Source organism: Penicillium coprophilum, assembly GCF_028826855.1.
Source record: "Penicillium coprophilum strain IBT 35676 chromosome Unknown utg000004l_segment0_segment0, whole genome shotgun sequence".
NCBI classification, from domain to species: Eukaryota; Fungi; Ascomycota; class Eurotiomycetes; order Eurotiales; family Aspergillaceae; genus Penicillium; species Penicillium coprophilum.
Window position 1 is genome coordinate 6961358 of NW_026622723.1, and position 16801 is coordinate 6978158.

Here is a 16801-nt window from a genome sequence, read left to right on the forward strand (position 1 = left end):
TTTTTTTTAGGATTGGGCCGTGGAAAGAAGATCGGTGTAACTTACCTAGTATGCGTCAAGAAAGGACATTTCTTTTCTTTTTCTGTTTTTCTTTTTCTTTTTTTTTTGGCATTCATTTACTCTTTTCAAGTATTATCCCGCCGATCATCGATATACTCCGACGAGAATTTCTCAGCCCAAGCCGTACCTGAAACTGACCTGTGCACGATCCGAGGGCAACGTCAACTAGCTTGCTTTTTTAGCCTCGAGTCCATCCCGAGGTCCACACGCCAATCTTCATCCAAGTATTCTAGACTTTGTGGGTCATTGCGATTTTGATTCGATCTTGAACGTCATGAGCAAACGGATTTTCCCGTAACCTGTTGACGGCGTAAAAGTACCTGGTTTCTGTGGTATAGGCATGGGTTGAGGCGTTCTCCCCCTCTTTTGTCTATATGTTGTTTTTCCTACATTTCTCTATGGGGTACTGACATTGAACTATGCAATCACAAGTCTTGAATATCCTCGGTCTCAGAGTGATAGATGAAGTCTGGACGTATCACGATCACTCCACCGCATCCGAGAAGACCAAGCCGTTGAATAGATTCACCTCCACTATACCGTAGCACCTTTCCCCACTTGCACGTCTCTTTGTCTGCACATCATCAAGCGTCTATTTTCTCTCTCGCTCTCTCTCGGCTAGACTAATGACACATTTCATTTCGATGCTCGGATGTTTACCGGACTTGAGTTAATCTCCTGCGTCCATAGTCATAATTACACCACTTTCCCGCTAGTTACAAGATCCTGATACACTCTGTTTATTATATTATTATTCCATATTAGGCTTATTTTGGTTTTTCTTTTTTTTTTTTTTTTTCTTTTATATATTCTTTAATTTTAAAAATTATATATTTTTCTCTCTCTTTTATTCTTTATATTTTCTCTACATTTTCTGTATATTTTTTGGTATTTTTCAATCCATTTAATCTAGCCCTCGAGAGTTGCCTCCGAGAATAAAATAAGAATGGACGGTGCAGCTAAATAAACGACCCTGGACCCTCCACTTGCCTTCACATTGACACGGCCCCCTGAACCCCAGTCATCTAGTGTGTCGCGCAGCTCCTGTTTAGCCTCAGTTCGGGATCGCCCTCGTGGTTTCATCTTGCCTCTTTTTTTTTTTTTTTTTTTTTTTTTTTACCTTCCCTCTCCCAAAAGGAACCCCATCCCAGTTCTTTCTTTCTCAATTTTGTACTCTTTCCCAAGTACTCCAAGATTTTGTCCTGGGCCGTGAGAAAGGTCGTTCATGACCGGAATGGTACAGCCAGACCTTGGTCCTCCAGCGACGAAGTACAAGGAAGATTCTATTGGTGATCCCGTGAGTATCATTTCACATTGCGTACCTGATCTTTTTCCTTTCGAGTTTCCGTCTACCCCCATAGATTCTGTGAGATGTTTCCTACTTCAATATCATTCCTATCTTTCTTGGTTTCTATTTGTGGTTGTTGAGAAGCTCTTATGTCCTGGCCTCTGCTCGACACTTGATTTATCACGCCTTTGGATCCCACCTTCTCTCGACTTCTCTTTCGTCAACCTCAAGATTGGTGCTGGATGAGCAAAGTCAATATCTGAAAGGGCAACCAAACCATGCCGATTGAACTCGATCGAATTGGCGAGTGACGTCTGGAGCTCATCCCAATTTGTATGCATCTCTTCTGGACCCACCAAAGCCCTGCTCCGACTAGAGCCTCACCTCGGTCATACAAGGAAAATGATTCCAATCGAGGACAGGAACCAATGCCCAGAGTCCGTGTAGCGGCTTGGAGTTGCTCTCTACAGATTTGAGGTCTTTGGTCTCTTCGGAAGAAAAGAAAAATCAACCACCCCACTCGCGATATCAAGGACACACCAACGCTACACAGATCCATGGTATTCTTTAGTCCTGGACGGACGATCCCGGTTATAACCTGGTTCATTTGTTACGCACCCAAAGACCATCCCTGTTCGAGGATTACCATATGTGGCCCAATCCAACCCCTCGCCTCTATGATGAGATTCTGCAAGATTCAAATCCCCACGCTAGACCGGAGGGGTCAGACGCTGATGGCACCCCAGACACTTCTGGCTGTGTTTACAAGTTTCTTTTTTTCTTTCTCTTTCCTATGTCCACGTTCTCGGCTTGTAGCACCGTCCATTTTCCGACTCGAATCTTGCTTATCGTATCTTTCTGGCAACCTTTCGGGGCTGGATTTCCAAGTCCCAGTCACTGATGTGTGTTTCTGTTACAGCTTCGACACGGCAATTCTACTCGTCCCGGCTCTCAACACTCTCAGACATTACAGTCTCGATCAAATCTAACACAGAAGCAAGGCCCTGCCTCGCCTGTGCAGCCCTCTCTTTCTATTACTCCTACCACATACCCTCCATCCCATCCTTTAGGAAACGGAGCCTTGCACCATCATAATCCCTACGGACCGCCACCTCAAGAATCACCCTACTACGCTACCCATTCTTCATATTCAACAACCCCAGCGTCGACACATTACCCTTCTAGTGGTAAGCTCCATTCCTTTTTGTTAAGCAGTTGATGGGAAGTCGTTGGTGTTGAGAAGCAATGCACCGATGTTTGGCTTTATTGACGCTTTTGATCGTCCGTTTCGTTCAGCTTATCGAGGACAGCAACTAACGCTCAATTACTAGGGCCGCCTGACCTCATGGCATCTACCGCTCAAATGCAGAGACCTTATCCCTCTATTTATCACACCCCACAATCAAGCTCACCAGCCTCGGTAGCTTCTCAACCGCACGAGCAACATGGCCGCAACATGTACTCGCAGTCACCACAGATGCCCCCGCAGATGTTTGGCTATCCTCCGTACTCACCCATGAACCCAGTTCAGCCGTCGCCATATGGAGCTCATCAGTCTCCCCATCAGCATCCTCTCACAACACAGCCATTGATGATGCCCCCTCAGAAAGCTCCATCTCAGGTGCCACCACACCAATCTCCCCATCTCCCCACATCCGGCATGTCTAGCAGCCCCATAATGAAACTCGATTCCTCGCAGCATCCCACTACTCCACAGCAAACAATGTTGAACCCCCCTCTTCCGGCAACCAACAGCCACGCAATGTCTGCCAGTAACCCTCATGCAAGCCCACCTCTGGGTGGCACCACCTCCAGCGCGGCACCAGGCCCCATCCCAGCCACCACCCCGCTAGTCGTGCGACAAGACAGCAATGGTGTGCAGTGGATTGCATTCGAATATTCCCGAGACCGGGTGAAGATGGAATACACCATCCGGTGTGATGTGGAATCCGTTATCGTGGACACGCTGACGCAAGAATTCAAAACGGAAAACTGCGTGTACCCGCGCGCCTGTTGCAGTAAGGACCAATATCGCGGGAACCGGCTGGTCTACGAAACAGAGTGCAATGCCGTCGGTTGGGCGCTTGCTGAGTTGAATCCTGCTCTGAGGGGCAAGCGTGGATTGATTCAGCGTGCGGTCGATAGTTGGCGTAACAGCAATCAGGACCCGAGACTGCGCAGCAGACGTGTTCGTCGTATGGCTAAGATTAACCGAAGACAGTCGGTCCCCGCTCAGTCTGCTCATATGGCGCAGCAAGGCCCTATTGGTCCAGGTGGGCCGCCTGCTCCAGGCATGAGTGCTATGCAAGCTCCTGCTCCCCGCCCAAATTTGGGTCCCATGTCGATGGGTCCGCCGCAGATGCATCATCATCATCAACCTGATGGTAGTCCTAATGAGGAAGCTAGCGGTATGTTTCACCACATGTGAAGTGCTTTGTGCTTTGTTCTGTCAATGCTTTTCTTTTCTTTTTCTTCCTCTTTTTTTTTTGGAGAGAGGCGGAATCACTCATGTAACTTCTCCTTGGGTCCTTATTTTGTTGAACCGGACCTATGTCTTGTGTGTATATTGTATGTGTATATGTGGGAGTTTTGTGTCTTGTCCGGTCCGGTTCCTGTGTGTGTATGTGGATGTGCCAACGGTTGTATGAGATGTGTACTCTTGTATCCTGGTCCTGTTCTTCTCTTCTGTTCTATTTCATACCCTGTTCAGCCTCACTGTTCTGTCGCCTTTTTACCATCGATACCGCGCTTCTTGTGCTTTGGCTCTTCTTTCCTTGGAACTGAACCTTTTTTCCCCGACATGTCAAACATGCAGTTGTACAGCGTAGGCTAATTCTTGTCCCCCTCCCGATAGGCGCAGACTATCCAGGCCACCGGAGCATGGAAACACGCCTTCCACAACCCTCAATCCCCGACCTTCGTCCCGCTCACATCTTTCATGACGCCCCAACAACCCTAACCCCGGGTGGCAGCACCAGTGGCCCCTCCATGCCCCCCCTCCTCCGCGGCAACAGCCTCACCTCACTAAGCCGTCATACAATCGCAACTTCCGCCCGCATGGACTCAGCCGACCATGAGATCGAAGAGCAGGGGCCAACAAACGAGGACCTTTTCAGTCACCTCCCGGACGGAAAACGCCGCAAATTCATCCTAGTCGACGACCCGCAGCGCGGCTGCCGCGTCCGCGTCAAGGTAGTCCTCGACAAGGTGAACATGGACGAGATCCCAGACTCCTACCGCGAGTCTAATGCCGTCTATCCGCGCACCTACTTTCCCATTCAGATGCGCGACGAGAACCGCGTCGTCCCCGCTAAGCGCTTCTTCCGTGACGACACCGAACAGGACGATCCCGAAGCATCGACTATCGGCCGCACAACTGTGCCTGCACCGTCACTCGACGCCGATGCTGAAATCGAGGTGCCCAAGCTCTCTCGCAGAAAGCACCGTAAGGAGTTGATGCTTAATGACCTCGGCTATCGTATGAGCTGGAGTCAGAGCCGCGTGTTTGCAGGACGGATGTTGTTTTTACAGCGATCGTGTAAGTGTTTTCTTTTTCATTTTATGTAACCCGTTTTGGGTTGATCTGCTTTGTTCCCGAACCCATCGACACGTGCCCATGCATGATCTGACCGCGGCTGAGACATAATGAGAGACCCCCACTAACCGGTTTCGAATAGTGGATGCCTATCGCGATAAAATGCGAAGCAGTATGCTCGCTGCAGGTCAGGATGCAATTGATATCCCTGATCATTTTGATACTCGTCGTGGCAAGCGACGTTTCCTAGAACGCGGGCGCCGTCTGGAGTCTGGTACTGATAATGCCGCTCGGCGGAGCGCGGATGAGGTCGAAGGTTGATACCAGGTTGGACGCTTAGATTTTGCTTATTTTTTTTCTTTTTTTTTTTATTGGATATTCACTTGAGTTTTTAGTGTTTTGGGGTTCATGTCGTTTGCGGTCGAGGTATGCGAGGGCGTTGACGGTTTGCGGATGAAAAACAAAAATTCCAAAAACAGAAGGAATTTGTAGGGGGATACGATATGATCTAGGATATGGCCTATGATACCACGACTTTGATTTAAATGTTGAAATGAAATATATGATCATGTACGGAGTATAGAAAATGCAAAGTTGACTGGATAAAAATAGTAGAGGGGACCACTGTGGACCATACTGAAGCTCTACCCTGGAAACCCTGGAAAAGGACCCTGGAATGTTGTATAACCACGTTCAAAGTCCAATAATAGAATGATTTTCCAAGTCAAGTTTCTATTATGGCTGTTATATTAGGCAGATCAGCTTATTAGACATGATCTCCAGTTCCCGTTGTCCCGGCCACGCCATATTTATCCGCTGATGTGCTCGGTTCTGTTTTACCTTGTTTATTGTTAGTGCCCCCAAAGGATTCGAGGAATTCCTTTGTCTCAGTTCCAAAAGACCTGCATTCAGTTTTCTGCCTTGACACCTTGCATTTTTCTCCGTTCGCGGGTCCAACTTTCTTCGACTTTTATTCTTCAAAGTCCGGTCCACTTGGCACCGGACATCCTCAAACTCCCCCAAATGTCAAACGACATAGAAATGAACACCGCACCCCCAGACCATCGTTACGTCCACGGAGCCCGCGAGAATCAGACCATCACACCAGGCGTCGACAACCTAGGCCCTGGCTCACCGGGCGGTGGAATCAGCGGAATCGCACTAGGAATCGCCAATACACACAGTCGCCAAAGCGGCATCGACGCATCTCGAGGCATAAACGACGGATACACCGGACCCGCTGAGCGCGATTACAACACAACAGGCTCAGATACACCCTACATCCCTTCAGCAGGCTATACCAGCGGCGACTCATTTCGTCCCGAATACGCCCACGCTTTGAATATGGCGAGAGGCAACTTGGTCGCCTCGCCAGGCATGCAGACTCCTAGTCAATCCTCGGTGCATCTGAGCGATCCTGCACACAGCACATACCAATACCCCGCCCCATATTCCGGCATCACCGATGGGCCGTATCAGCGACACTCGACGGCGTACAGCAATGGCGAAATGTCGAATATTAACCCCGAGGACATCGCCGATGACGGGGATGAGGATTTCGGTCCTCGGCACAATCGAGCTGCGCCTGCCGTGGCGGGCGCGGCTGCTGGCGCCGCTGGTGGAGGTATCCTGAAAGGATTCCTGGGTCGCGAGAAGAACGCTGATGTCGCGTATAACTCGGTTCCCGGTGGTGGGCTGGAGGGCGGTGGTGATGGGGCGTCGGTGAGATCCGCAGGTAATGGGATGGAGGGGCGCAAGAAGATGGGCTGGATTGTCGGTCTTGTTCTTGCGTTTGTGATTGTGGGTGCGATCGTCGGTGGTGCGGTGGGTGGTACGATTGGAAGTCGGCACAAGGAGGACAAGTCTAAGACTGCCGGCGGAGAAGAAACTGCCACGGGTGATTCCAAGACCAATGGTGACCTCGATAAGAATTCGGCCGAAATCAAGGCCCTGATGGGCAACGAGGATCTTCACAAGGTCTTCCCCGGAATGGACTATACGCCGTGGGGCGTGCAGTACCCCGATTGTGTCAAGTGGCCGCCGTCCCAGAACAATGTCACTCGTGACATGGCTGTTCTGTCGCAATTGACCAATACAGTGCGGCTTTACGGTACCGACTGTAATCAGACTGAGATGGTTCTTCATGCGATCGACCGTCTCGAGTTGAAGGATATGAAACTTTGGCTCGGCGTATGGATTGACTCCAACACCACCTCTACAAACCGTCAGATCAAACAGCTCTACAAAATCCTGGATGACACGGACACATCCATCTACAAAGGTGTCATTGTTGGCAACGAAGCCCTCTACCGTGCTGGCGATAGCAAGGCATCTGCACAGGAAACCTTAATCTCGTACATCAAGGATGTCACTAGCGAGGTCAAGAAGCGCAAGCTTAATGATCTATTGATTGCTACCTCCGACCTCGGTGATAACTGGAATGCGGATTTAGTGGATGAAGTCGATGTTGTCATGTCTAATGTTCATCCCTTCTTCGCCGGTGTCAATGTCAACAAAGCTGTTGCTTGGACATTGAACTTCTGGGAGACCCACGACGTCATTTTAACCGAGGGTACGGACAAGAAGCAGGTCATCTCAGAGGTCGGATGGCCCAGTGGGGGTGGCAAAGACTGTGGTGATAGCAAGGTCTGTGACGACGACACGCCCGGTGCTATCGCCAGTATCGAGAACATGAACACTTTCATGGCTGACTGGATCTGTCCGGCGTTGGAGAATGGAACTGATTACTTCTGGTATGTCTTCTATTTAGCAATACCTCGGTCTACTCCGGCTATTAACACTATTTACAGGTTCGAGGCCTTTGACGAACCATGGAAAATCCAGTTCAACTTGCCCGGCAAAGAGGAATGGGAGGATAAATGGGGTCTGATGGACTCCGGGCGCAAGCTCAAGAAGGGTCTCAAGATCCCAGACTGCGGCGGCAAGACCGCCTCTTAATATGTTATCAGATCCGGCCGCGACTCTTTTATGGCATCATGATCATGAAAATTTCTTTAATGTGCATACATATTGTGTTCTTAGTCCTGTTTGCTTTCTGTTCTGCACTGGCGTTTGTCTTTCTGATACCGGAACCCCCGAAGCTTTCACCTCTCATCCTCACACCTTTCCTCGGATTTACACCTCTTCCATTTCGTTTCAATATCTCGGAGGGTTCCCTGCCTGGCGGTTCATCATCTTTCCTCTCATTTTTTTGACCCTTGCAGTCTCTATCCATTGCTGCCCGTTTTCGGGCCATGCTTGACTTTTACTTGCATATCTTTGATCTCATTCCTTGGCTGTATTTAGGGTCTTGAATGTCTGTTCCTGCGGTGGAAATTTCGTCTACATGGGATATTCACAGGGATCATTTTTGTGTTTTGCCTTCCATAGCTATACTAACTATGCTCGGCCTCCATGTACATAATAGGTCAATTTATCAATTTTCAGAATATCGATACATCATCTCCACGTGCTTCTTTCTCCAATCGTTATCATTTTTACCCTCAAGCGAGCCCTTCGGTTTCATAGTACAAAATATAGGAAGAAGACGGCACTGGGAACGGAAGGATAAAGAGGAACTTCAAGGGGGAAAAGTGTCCGAAGGATGTTGTGAGGACATTAGAGAGCTATTCCTGTGGTAAGAACAAGATATTGGCTCAGAGAGCACGGTGTTCAGCTCCTAATGGTCGATGGAGAGTCCAGGAAAATGAAGTCTGTCTCCACGGAGGTCGCAGAGGCACTGCCCACAGGTTTGGATACTGCTCTTCCCCCCGATATGCTTCGTGCCATTATACAGAACCGAGGCTCCAATCCAAAGGAAGAAGAAAGGAAGAAGGTGAATATCTATATCTTGCCAGTGGCTGAAGGCGATGGAAGAACTAACTAGGTGACGGGTGGCCCCAAAAGGGAAGGTACTCCAATGAGTTGGGAATTTGAAGATCCATTTATGAAAACATCATGAAAATTGACTAATTTCAAGTCTTATACCAACTCCAATCCCATGCATACCCAATCTATGATCTATACCCCATGCATCTCTAATGAACCAAAATGCCCAAAACTCCAACAAACTTTTATATAGATATCACTCTTCGTCAGAAGCTTCCTCAGCCCAATAGAGTCTCATATTCCAAAAAGCATGTTCAAGTGGTTCAAACACCGGCAAGCAATACGACCCAGCACGATCCACATAGCCTTGCAGTACGCCACCAGAATCTGCGTGCTCAAGCGGACCACCGAACAACAGCCACGGCTTCGACGGCAACAACAGTTCAAGGTGTTTGCGTTCTGCACCGGGACAGAAGAGCATGGTGTCCGCCGTGATATGCGAAAAGGCCTCTGGGTGCTTAATGACTGTTATATTCAGGCTTGCGAGAAGGGATTCGTCTAGTGTGTTGAAAACAGGGTCTTGGGCGTAGACTTTCAGGTCGGAGGAGGTTGTGCCTGTGGTGCGGGTGTGTTGTTAGCGCGGGATAAGGTATACCGAGTATTCGATGGCGATAGTTTGAGTCAAAAAAATCAAAAGAAGATCCAAGACATGACCAAAAAAACAAAATAACCAAAAACGAGACCAAAGCACGAGAACTAAATCCAAGGAGATCGGGAAACGAACGAGCAACTTGTTCCTGGATACTCGCAAGTGCAGCAAGCTGATAAAGCGACACAGCGCGCCGATCCACCCAGCCATCACGCAAGAATCCACTCGGGCTCCCAAGCCCAATACAGACAATGGCATCGACAGGGCAGCGGGCCGGGACAGAAGAATTGGCGTCAGCGGATTGATTGGCGGCAGACGCATCAGAAAAAGCTTGTTCTTGCGCCTTCTTCAGCCGTTGGTCCAAAACGCCCGTCAACTTAGTCCAACTCTCCGAGCCTTCCCACCTCTCACGGTGAGTCTGGAATTGCGTCTGCAGCTCGGATAGGGTGAGTCGGCCCGGTGCCTCTGCAGGCCTCAATGTGGGTTCTGGGTGATCAGAGGATATCCCAGCTTCGGACTCCTTGGTTGCAGTTGTGCCTCGCGGGCGAGTGCGCATTACGCGCCGCACGTTGCCGGCGCTTGCGACATGGGTCCAGCCATCGTCGTCTGTCACTTGGGTCCGTTTTTGAATTTGTCGATTTGGACGGGAGGACCTGGAGGTATGGGGCATAATTTATATATGTATAGTTATAATAATATATGGGATTTTTGATGTATAGGATATCTTGGATTTATATTGGTGAAGCTTTTTTTTTTGGAGATGCGGGGGGAATGCTTGGCAGGACGGGAGTCTAATGGGCTTAGGTAAGACCGGGGAGTACAGCCCTGTCTTGGAGAGTACTACCTAGGGTACTCTATCGACTACCTAGATATAACACTAGGTGAGATAGAGGTACATATTGGAGTGGGGTTTTGTGCAATGGTTTGCAGGAGAAAAATGTTCCAACAATTCAGAACTTGATCCTCAGCACATCTGTAAGCGCCCAAGTTCTTTCCCACGTTAGCGTCCCCCTCGGCGCTTCCACCGCTGGCCGCTCAGCAAATCATCATGCAGTATCACCCTTTAGGTGATGGCACTTGCAGCGGGCTGTGATGATCCTAGGCTACCCCTGCTCTTCATCACCACCTGGAGCCAGTCACAGATGCCTCCGCCTGCAGTCTTGGTCACATCTGCCTTCTTGGGTTCTGACTCGTCCGCCCAGGTGTGTGGCCGGTACCCCTCAAAAGGACCATCCAGCCCTTGAAAATCATGGCTTAGTCTTGGTCTTGGAGGTTCCATGATTTTGGTTTTCAATTTGCCATTAACATTGTGCTCCCTCTCCTACCTGCTCTGTTTATCCTGCGATCGGAGAACTTGAGTCGGAATTTCACTCGGCGACAGGAAAAACATCTTCCTATTCAGCTCTTGAAAATTGGCATCGCTGTCGCATCCCACTATGAGCTTCACACAATCCATATCCCGTTGGGCTTCTGTCCTCGTACTCCTATGCTTAGGGTTGGCACATGCTCACACGGTTATCACTTACCCCGGTTATCGAGGAAACAACCTCCACACCAACGGCACCGTTGAACAAGCTGATGGGCTCGGTGTCGCCTACGATGTGAAAAATGGCTCATACATCTACCCATATGGCATGGAGTGGATTTATCCTTGTGAGCAAAATCGTTATGCTCGTCCCTAGATCTCAATTACTGACTCGTTCTTCCAAGGTGGTGGCATGCCCAGGTCGACCAATCGAACCAAGTGGCCCGTCAGCGGTGGTGCTGTCGCCTTCCAGCCTGGTTGGTTCCCAGGTCACGCCACCGCCCTAATCTATATCAATCTCGGCTTCGGCGAAATCCCCCTCAACATGAGCCACCCAGTCGTCCCGCCCTTCCAGATCGTCGGCCCGACCAACAACCCTTACCCTGGCACCGTGTGTCTGCCCCAGGTTCCCCTGCCGGCCAATATCACCGTCCGCCCGGGCGACTATGCCACAATCCAGGTGGTCGAGACCGCTAAGCATGGCGCTGCGCTATACAATGTAAGTTCCAGCCCCCTTGTATGCGACCCAACAATCAATATACTGACATGTCTCTAGTGTGTGGATATTGAGTTCGCAGAAGATGGCGATGCGTCCGTGGAGACAGTCAATCGCGACAATTGCTTCAATTCGTCGGATATCAAATTCGAATACATGTACACCACCAGTTCCATTGGTTCGGGGGCGGCCATGTTACAGCCGAGCCTGTCGGCTGCAGCTCTTGTTCCGCTGTTGCTGGCTGTCGCGCTTGGCGTGTACATGTAGATATATGTCGGACTTTCTTGATTGCATTTGCGCGCGCCTTGTTTTTGTCTTTCCTTTGCGCCATACCCCTGGTTTTCGATAATCGATGACGCTTCAAAATCAGTGCTGATGATATTGCATGTCTATGTCTTTCCGAAATGGACGATATAATTGAATTTTTGCTTCTTCCTGGCGTTTACTGGTGTTTGGGCTTTGGTTCTATAGCTCTGCTGAACGAATATACCTGTTCAATTTGTTGACGATCTTATGGAGTAGGTTTAGGTCTTAGCATGGCTATGTTGTAATGGATTTATGCCCAGTTATCATACTAACTTTAACATCAAGCCGATGGATCCATGTGTCTTATTGCTCAGTCAGATGCCGATACCAAGGTTGTATTAATTGGAGTTTTGCACTGGTACCAATTCCTTTTCAGGATAAGAAAATGACCTGACCTGACCTCGTCACTCTCCCGAAATTGACTCATACAACGGTATGCTCATCGAAAAACAACCCACTTGACGCAGCCCTAGCTTGAGAAAATCGAGTTTGTCGGTGCTTTGCGCAAATTGTGCTGGAACGGGAGGTTGCTATGTACGGGACTGTGGATGCTGTTTTAATCGGCCAAACCTTTCAATTGGTCATTGCACAGTGGAATGTTCCTGTTGTGAGAAGGCTCGAGGCTTCGAACTCGAACTCAAACAAAAGGCCCACATTCAGGAGGTCTTCAAGCTTGACGGGAGTTCTTACCATCAAATCAGGAATGCGGCTTTATTGGGGCTGGTGAGTGATTGCTAGGCACACCCATTGGATCCTGTTCAAGAAGATCAGCCGCCGATATACAAGGCATGAGATTAATTTGGATATCAAAGGAGACTTGACTTAGAAGACATGGTCAGAAGGGCAGGCAATTGACAAGACATGAAGAATGCGGCCAATATGCCCTCCAATCAATAATCTATACCTACCTTTTCAAACATCAGACTTTATGATCTACATTTCATGGACTATGGAGCAAATGTCCTTTAAAGCCCTGAGGTATTGTATGGTATTCAATAATGACATAGCAAAGAGTGAGAAAGAGCGCTAAAAGCATTTCTTTCTTCCTCGTTCAACTTGCTCGCCTCGGCCATGGCGCTTGCGCTTCTTGTACGCGGTTGTCGCCAAGGCCTACCTTACCTCGGGTGTATTGGGAGCATGGATGATATTCTTATATCCTTGGATTGTGCTTGAATTGTTTGAACCTGAGACATGTGTTGCACCATACGAAGAACCCTTATGATGGCCGTCTAGATCGCTATCTGGAGTTTTCCGACTAGAACCCACGCATATACCAACCGAGGGTTGGAACTCTCTTAAGTTGGAAGGTACTTGATATTCGATAATTGATAATTTCTTTTCTTCCAGGCCCCCTTATGACTGTCTTATTTAATTCTCTATAAAAAAAAATTCATAACTGATTACACAATGTGTCTGTTTTGTGTTTTCACTGGCAAAAAATCGACCACTATGAGATTCGAACTCACAATCTCCCGATGTCACTATTAAATAGGAGTCGGATGCCCTAACCATTAGGCCAAGCGGCCGTTCATCTTCATGGATCCACATTTGTCTGTTATATCACCAGTCAGTAGCTCAAATAAATATTAATCGCAAAGACAACTGCTGCAGCCTCTCTAGGCATCAAGCAGATCATACCAAAGCGAGATCTATTGGCCAGATGGACTTAAAACACATTCATAACGCATTTCACTATGCATGTCTACTGCTTAGTAAGTCACGTATAATTCCAAGGTCATGTCTCATTGGCGGAAGGCTAGGTATCTCTAGCAACCAATTACCATCAATACTTTATGTATACACTTAATGGTAATGCCGTGGGTAGGAGGCAGAACGTCTTTGCTTTGACACTCTTGAATTGTCTTAACCACTGGCACTGATACTGGCGTCGTGTTTTCCATCCTTCGTCTCACGTTAGCTGTGCGTGGCGTATCAGCCTTCTCTCATTTGCTCTCATCCTGAAGTAAGCCGCTGTTTTGGTACCAAAGGTGCAGAAAGTAAATTGCAATGGGCCGGCTAGGGCTTCGTTGATACGCGCCCAGTCATCAGGGATGTTCTCTGGGTAAGAAGTGACCGGGGGCCGCCTTACAGTTGCGCGACTGTAGCGGAACAAGGGTGAGATGCTGTCCATAATCTTTCCGAGATTGCGCGAGCTCTCAAGGCTAATATATTACCTTCGAGTATACACGTCAAGCTCTATATATCTTATCCTTTGCCGGTATTCTACCGTTGTACCTATATCGTACATGTAGGGTGATAAAAAGCCTGGCATGTCTCCGTACTCCGTACTTTCTTCCCGATATTATTTCCATTCCTGACAGTTCTCTGATACCGACCTCTTATTGTTCTAGCTAACCATGAGATTGATTTCAGATTCCTCCCATCACTCTTGCGCTACTATGTAGGAGAGTAGGAGATCTTGATGTCATTGTATGTTTCAACTACTGCCTAATATGCTTCACCGACCCGTGGATAGGGACATGCAGGTGTCAGATGACTCCAAATGACCACCCAATCCATCCATCTACAACATTTGTCATCTCAAATTGTATTTCATGACTCTGTGTGATATGTCTTCCAATCCGCACGCCCCAGAAGCACTCCGTGAAGCTCTCACTGCTCTTGCAAATGCACTACATGACCAAAAGTACGCCCTTGTCGGTGGTAGTGCTTGTACGGCTCTAGGTTCTGAGCGAGCAACCACAGATATCGACTTCGTCGTTCCCCGGGGTCAGACCCCTGCCGTGAGAAAGTTGCTGCGAGACTCCCCTGACTTTGAGGTCGAAGCAAGGACATATCACACGTGGTACAGGGCTGCTGAACCTGTGGAGATCGAGATCCTCGCGCCACCTTCTTTATTCCGGGAAAAATTTGATGAAACGACCGAAGTGATCACAGTTAAGAACATAAAGGTTCTAAAGCCGGCATTGCTTTTGAATGCAAAATGCGGGTCTATACTCAGTCGGGCCAGTGAAGCTAAGAAGAGAAGTGATGCTCAAGATATCATTTTCCTTCTTGGCTACTGCGCTGAACACCTTGATCAGCTTCCAAGAGCTTCTGAGGTTCCAAATGCCGGCAAAGTCTTCGTTGAAGCATTCATCCGAAAATACAGTGGCCAGGATTCTTGGGTTAGAGCTGGCTATGACCTGCAGAATGGTTTGTTGTTCCGATTCGGACTTGAAATTCCGGCATTCATACTAAAAACCCATAGGCTGTTTTATCAAAAGTTAGAGCCCTGAGGCTCTCCAACACGCCAGTTCCTGTCCCTTGATAATAAAAGCCTTGAACTAGCAGAGTGAACGTGATTCTTCCCCTCTCAGCTTTCCCTCTTGCAATATGTCTCTTCTTGATTATGCCTTGGATTCCGTTTTAGCTATAGAGATAACACTAAGAAACGGAATGACGAACATGTACTCATGCCGAGCTTATCACTTTACGATGTATTGTATAGACCTGAGCCGGAATATCTCAAATATCCGGCATCAGAATACCACCCTTGTGATGGCTTCTACTCTGCTTAACTCACAGTGCCAGGACAAACTCATCATCAAAAACAGATTATAATTAGCGCATAAAATTAACGTTCAAACATTTCATCTTCGAACACTGATGCCTCAAGTCACGTGGCGTACTTTATCTGTACTCTCCGTTGCAAGACCCAAGCTTCCTTCCTTGAATCCCTGACGACATCGCTTCTTGGGGTCACTCTACAACATCAGATACCTATATTGAAAAACAAGTCATCTAAATCAGCACGTATACATCACAGCTGTGAGCCTCATATGTGCCATGTCTCATCAGGAGTCCAGCACCGAGAGAAGGTATAAGCCATGTCAAGTGTTATCAAACCACCGATTCCCCCACGTCATCTGGTTCGAAGATGCCCTTCACCACTACGGTGTTCCTACGCTCAAGTTCAATCTCTATCTACTTGTCGCGGACATTGAAAAGGCGGCTGAATTACTCGTCAAGGCTGGAGGGGCTCTTGATTCGCAAGAACCACGTAAAATAGGGAATGCGAAGGTGGAACTCCCCCAAAAGCGCCTTATTTCACCCACCAGTCAGACAATAACTGTCCTTCTCCCGGCTCAAGATTGGAAATATCCTCTGATACCCGACTCCTGTTCGGACGATGTATCGTTGGCAGCGGAGTCATTACCCGAAAATTTGTCATTCCCACCACTGCCAGGATTCCTTGATGCACTGATTGAGAGCTGGTTAGACTGTCCTAGTGATGACGCTATGCTGCTGCTTCACTTGGCATGCCAAATCTCCTATCTTTACGAATATGTACCCGCCCTGAAACAGCTGTCATTTGCTGAACAGATGAAATATGAACACCGCCAGTTCCACTTCGATGTGTTAGCAGGTATGGAGACGGGCACTGTTCAATTCAGAAAGCACGAACGTGCTATTCGAGATGCATTATTGCAGAGCCAGTATGAACTACGGGAATGTTCGGCATCTCGTGATAATGAAGACTTGTTCGATACAGGAAGAGTGGGAATATCCTTATAAATGGTAGGCAGCAATATGTTTAATTCGGGAGTCTATTTTATCAATATCGTCAAATACAAAAAGCATACATGATTATCATGGGGATTTTAGATGGGTATACGAAGAAGTGGTGGATACAAATATAGTCGATTAAATCGAACCAGAATCACCCCATGATATGACATCCAGCAGAGGAAATATTGCAACCTCTAGTAAGACAAGCACAATGAGCTTCTTTTTCATAGCGCAGCATGCACGGACTTTAATCATAGAATATAGTAAAAGGAGTAGGGCATATTATATTGTGACTTTTTGGTGACCAAATGTATGGGGAAAGATCAGCCTGCAGACAGCCAAATTGACGCACTATATTGTTTTAGAATTCACCCAACCCTTATTAGGGATAGGGGTTGGGATACAAAAGAACGACATTAATACAAGGTGGGAAGGAAGAACGAGGGTATCATGGAAGCAAACATCTCCAATGGGCCACACCGGAAGATAAGAGAAAATAGAAAGCAAGAAGGAAAGGGAAAGCGTAGCACTCAGCTACAGGTCGAAATTCTTCCCAAAGAGAGCGAGAAAAGTGAATATAGGCCACAGCCAACAAAAGAGGA

General features: G+C 48.0%; 8 protein-coding genes across 8 annotated transcripts; 6 read left to right on the plus strand and 2 right to left on the minus strand.

Moving 5' to 3' along the window:
* Nucleotides 1-1285: 1285 nt before the first annotated feature.
* Nucleotides 1286-5204, plus strand: N7500_007045 (uncharacterized protein; the record flags this gene model as incomplete). Its single annotated transcript, XM_056678189.1, has 5 exons — nucleotides 1286-1357; nucleotides 2268-2535; nucleotides 2680-3756; nucleotides 4203-4886; nucleotides 5026-5204. The coding sequence occupies 5 exons, from the start codon at nucleotides 1286-1288 to the stop codon at nucleotides 5202-5204; spliced, it is 2280 nt and encodes a 759-aa protein (XP_056533189.1).
* A 702-nt stretch (nucleotides 5205-5906) lies between these two features.
* bgt3 (uncharacterized protein) lies at nucleotides 5907-7841 on the plus strand (the record flags this gene model as incomplete). The annotated part of the gene is made up of 2 exons (XM_056678190.1): nucleotides 5907-7636; nucleotides 7694-7841. 2 exons carry the CDS (start codon nucleotides 5907-5909, stop codon nucleotides 7839-7841), a joined length of 1878 nt encoding a protein of 625 aa, XP_056533190.1.
* A 724-nt stretch (nucleotides 7842-8565) lies between these two features.
* N7500_007047 (uncharacterized protein) lies at nucleotides 8566-8769 on the plus strand (the record flags this gene model as incomplete). Its single annotated transcript, XM_056678191.1, has 1 exon — nucleotides 8566-8769. One exon carries the CDS (start codon nucleotides 8566-8568, stop codon nucleotides 8767-8769), a length of 204 nt encoding a protein of 67 aa, XP_056533191.1.
* A 198-nt stretch (nucleotides 8770-8967) lies between these two features.
* Nucleotides 8968-10030, minus strand: N7500_007048 (SRR1 family protein; the record flags this gene model as incomplete). Its single annotated transcript, XM_056678192.1, has 2 exons — nucleotides 8968-9326; nucleotides 9496-10030. 2 exons carry the CDS (start codon nucleotides 10028-10030, stop codon nucleotides 8968-8970), a joined length of 894 nt encoding a protein of 297 aa, XP_056533192.1.
* A 393-nt stretch (nucleotides 10031-10423) lies between these two features.
* On the minus strand, nucleotides 10424-10639 carry N7500_007049 (uncharacterized protein; the record flags this gene model as incomplete). Its single annotated transcript, XM_056678193.1, has 1 exon — nucleotides 10424-10639. One exon carries the CDS (start codon nucleotides 10637-10639, stop codon nucleotides 10424-10426), a length of 216 nt encoding a protein of 71 aa, XP_056533193.1.
* A 157-nt stretch (nucleotides 10640-10796) lies between these two features.
* On the plus strand, nucleotides 10797-11648 carry N7500_007050 (copper acquisition factor BIM1-like domain-containing protein; the record flags this gene model as incomplete). Its single annotated transcript, XM_056678194.1, has 3 exons — nucleotides 10797-11013; nucleotides 11071-11384; nucleotides 11442-11648. 3 exons carry the CDS (start codon nucleotides 10797-10799, stop codon nucleotides 11646-11648), a joined length of 738 nt encoding a protein of 245 aa, XP_056533194.1.
* A 2609-nt stretch (nucleotides 11649-14257) lies between these two features.
* Nucleotides 14258-14918, plus strand: N7500_007051 (nucleotidyl transferase AbiEii/AbiGii toxin family protein; the record flags this gene model as incomplete). Its single annotated transcript, XM_056678195.1, has 2 exons — nucleotides 14258-14843; nucleotides 14899-14918. The coding sequence occupies 2 exons, from the start codon at nucleotides 14258-14260 to the stop codon at nucleotides 14916-14918; spliced, it is 606 nt and encodes a 201-aa protein (XP_056533195.1).
* Nucleotides 14919-15476: 558 nt separating this feature from the next.
* N7500_007052 (uncharacterized protein) lies at nucleotides 15477-16205 on the plus strand (the record flags this gene model as incomplete). The annotated part of the gene is made up of 1 exon (XM_056678196.1): nucleotides 15477-16205. The coding sequence occupies one exon, from the start codon at nucleotides 15477-15479 to the stop codon at nucleotides 16203-16205; it is 729 nt and encodes a 242-aa protein (XP_056533196.1).
* Nucleotides 16206-16801: the final 596 nt, after the last annotated feature.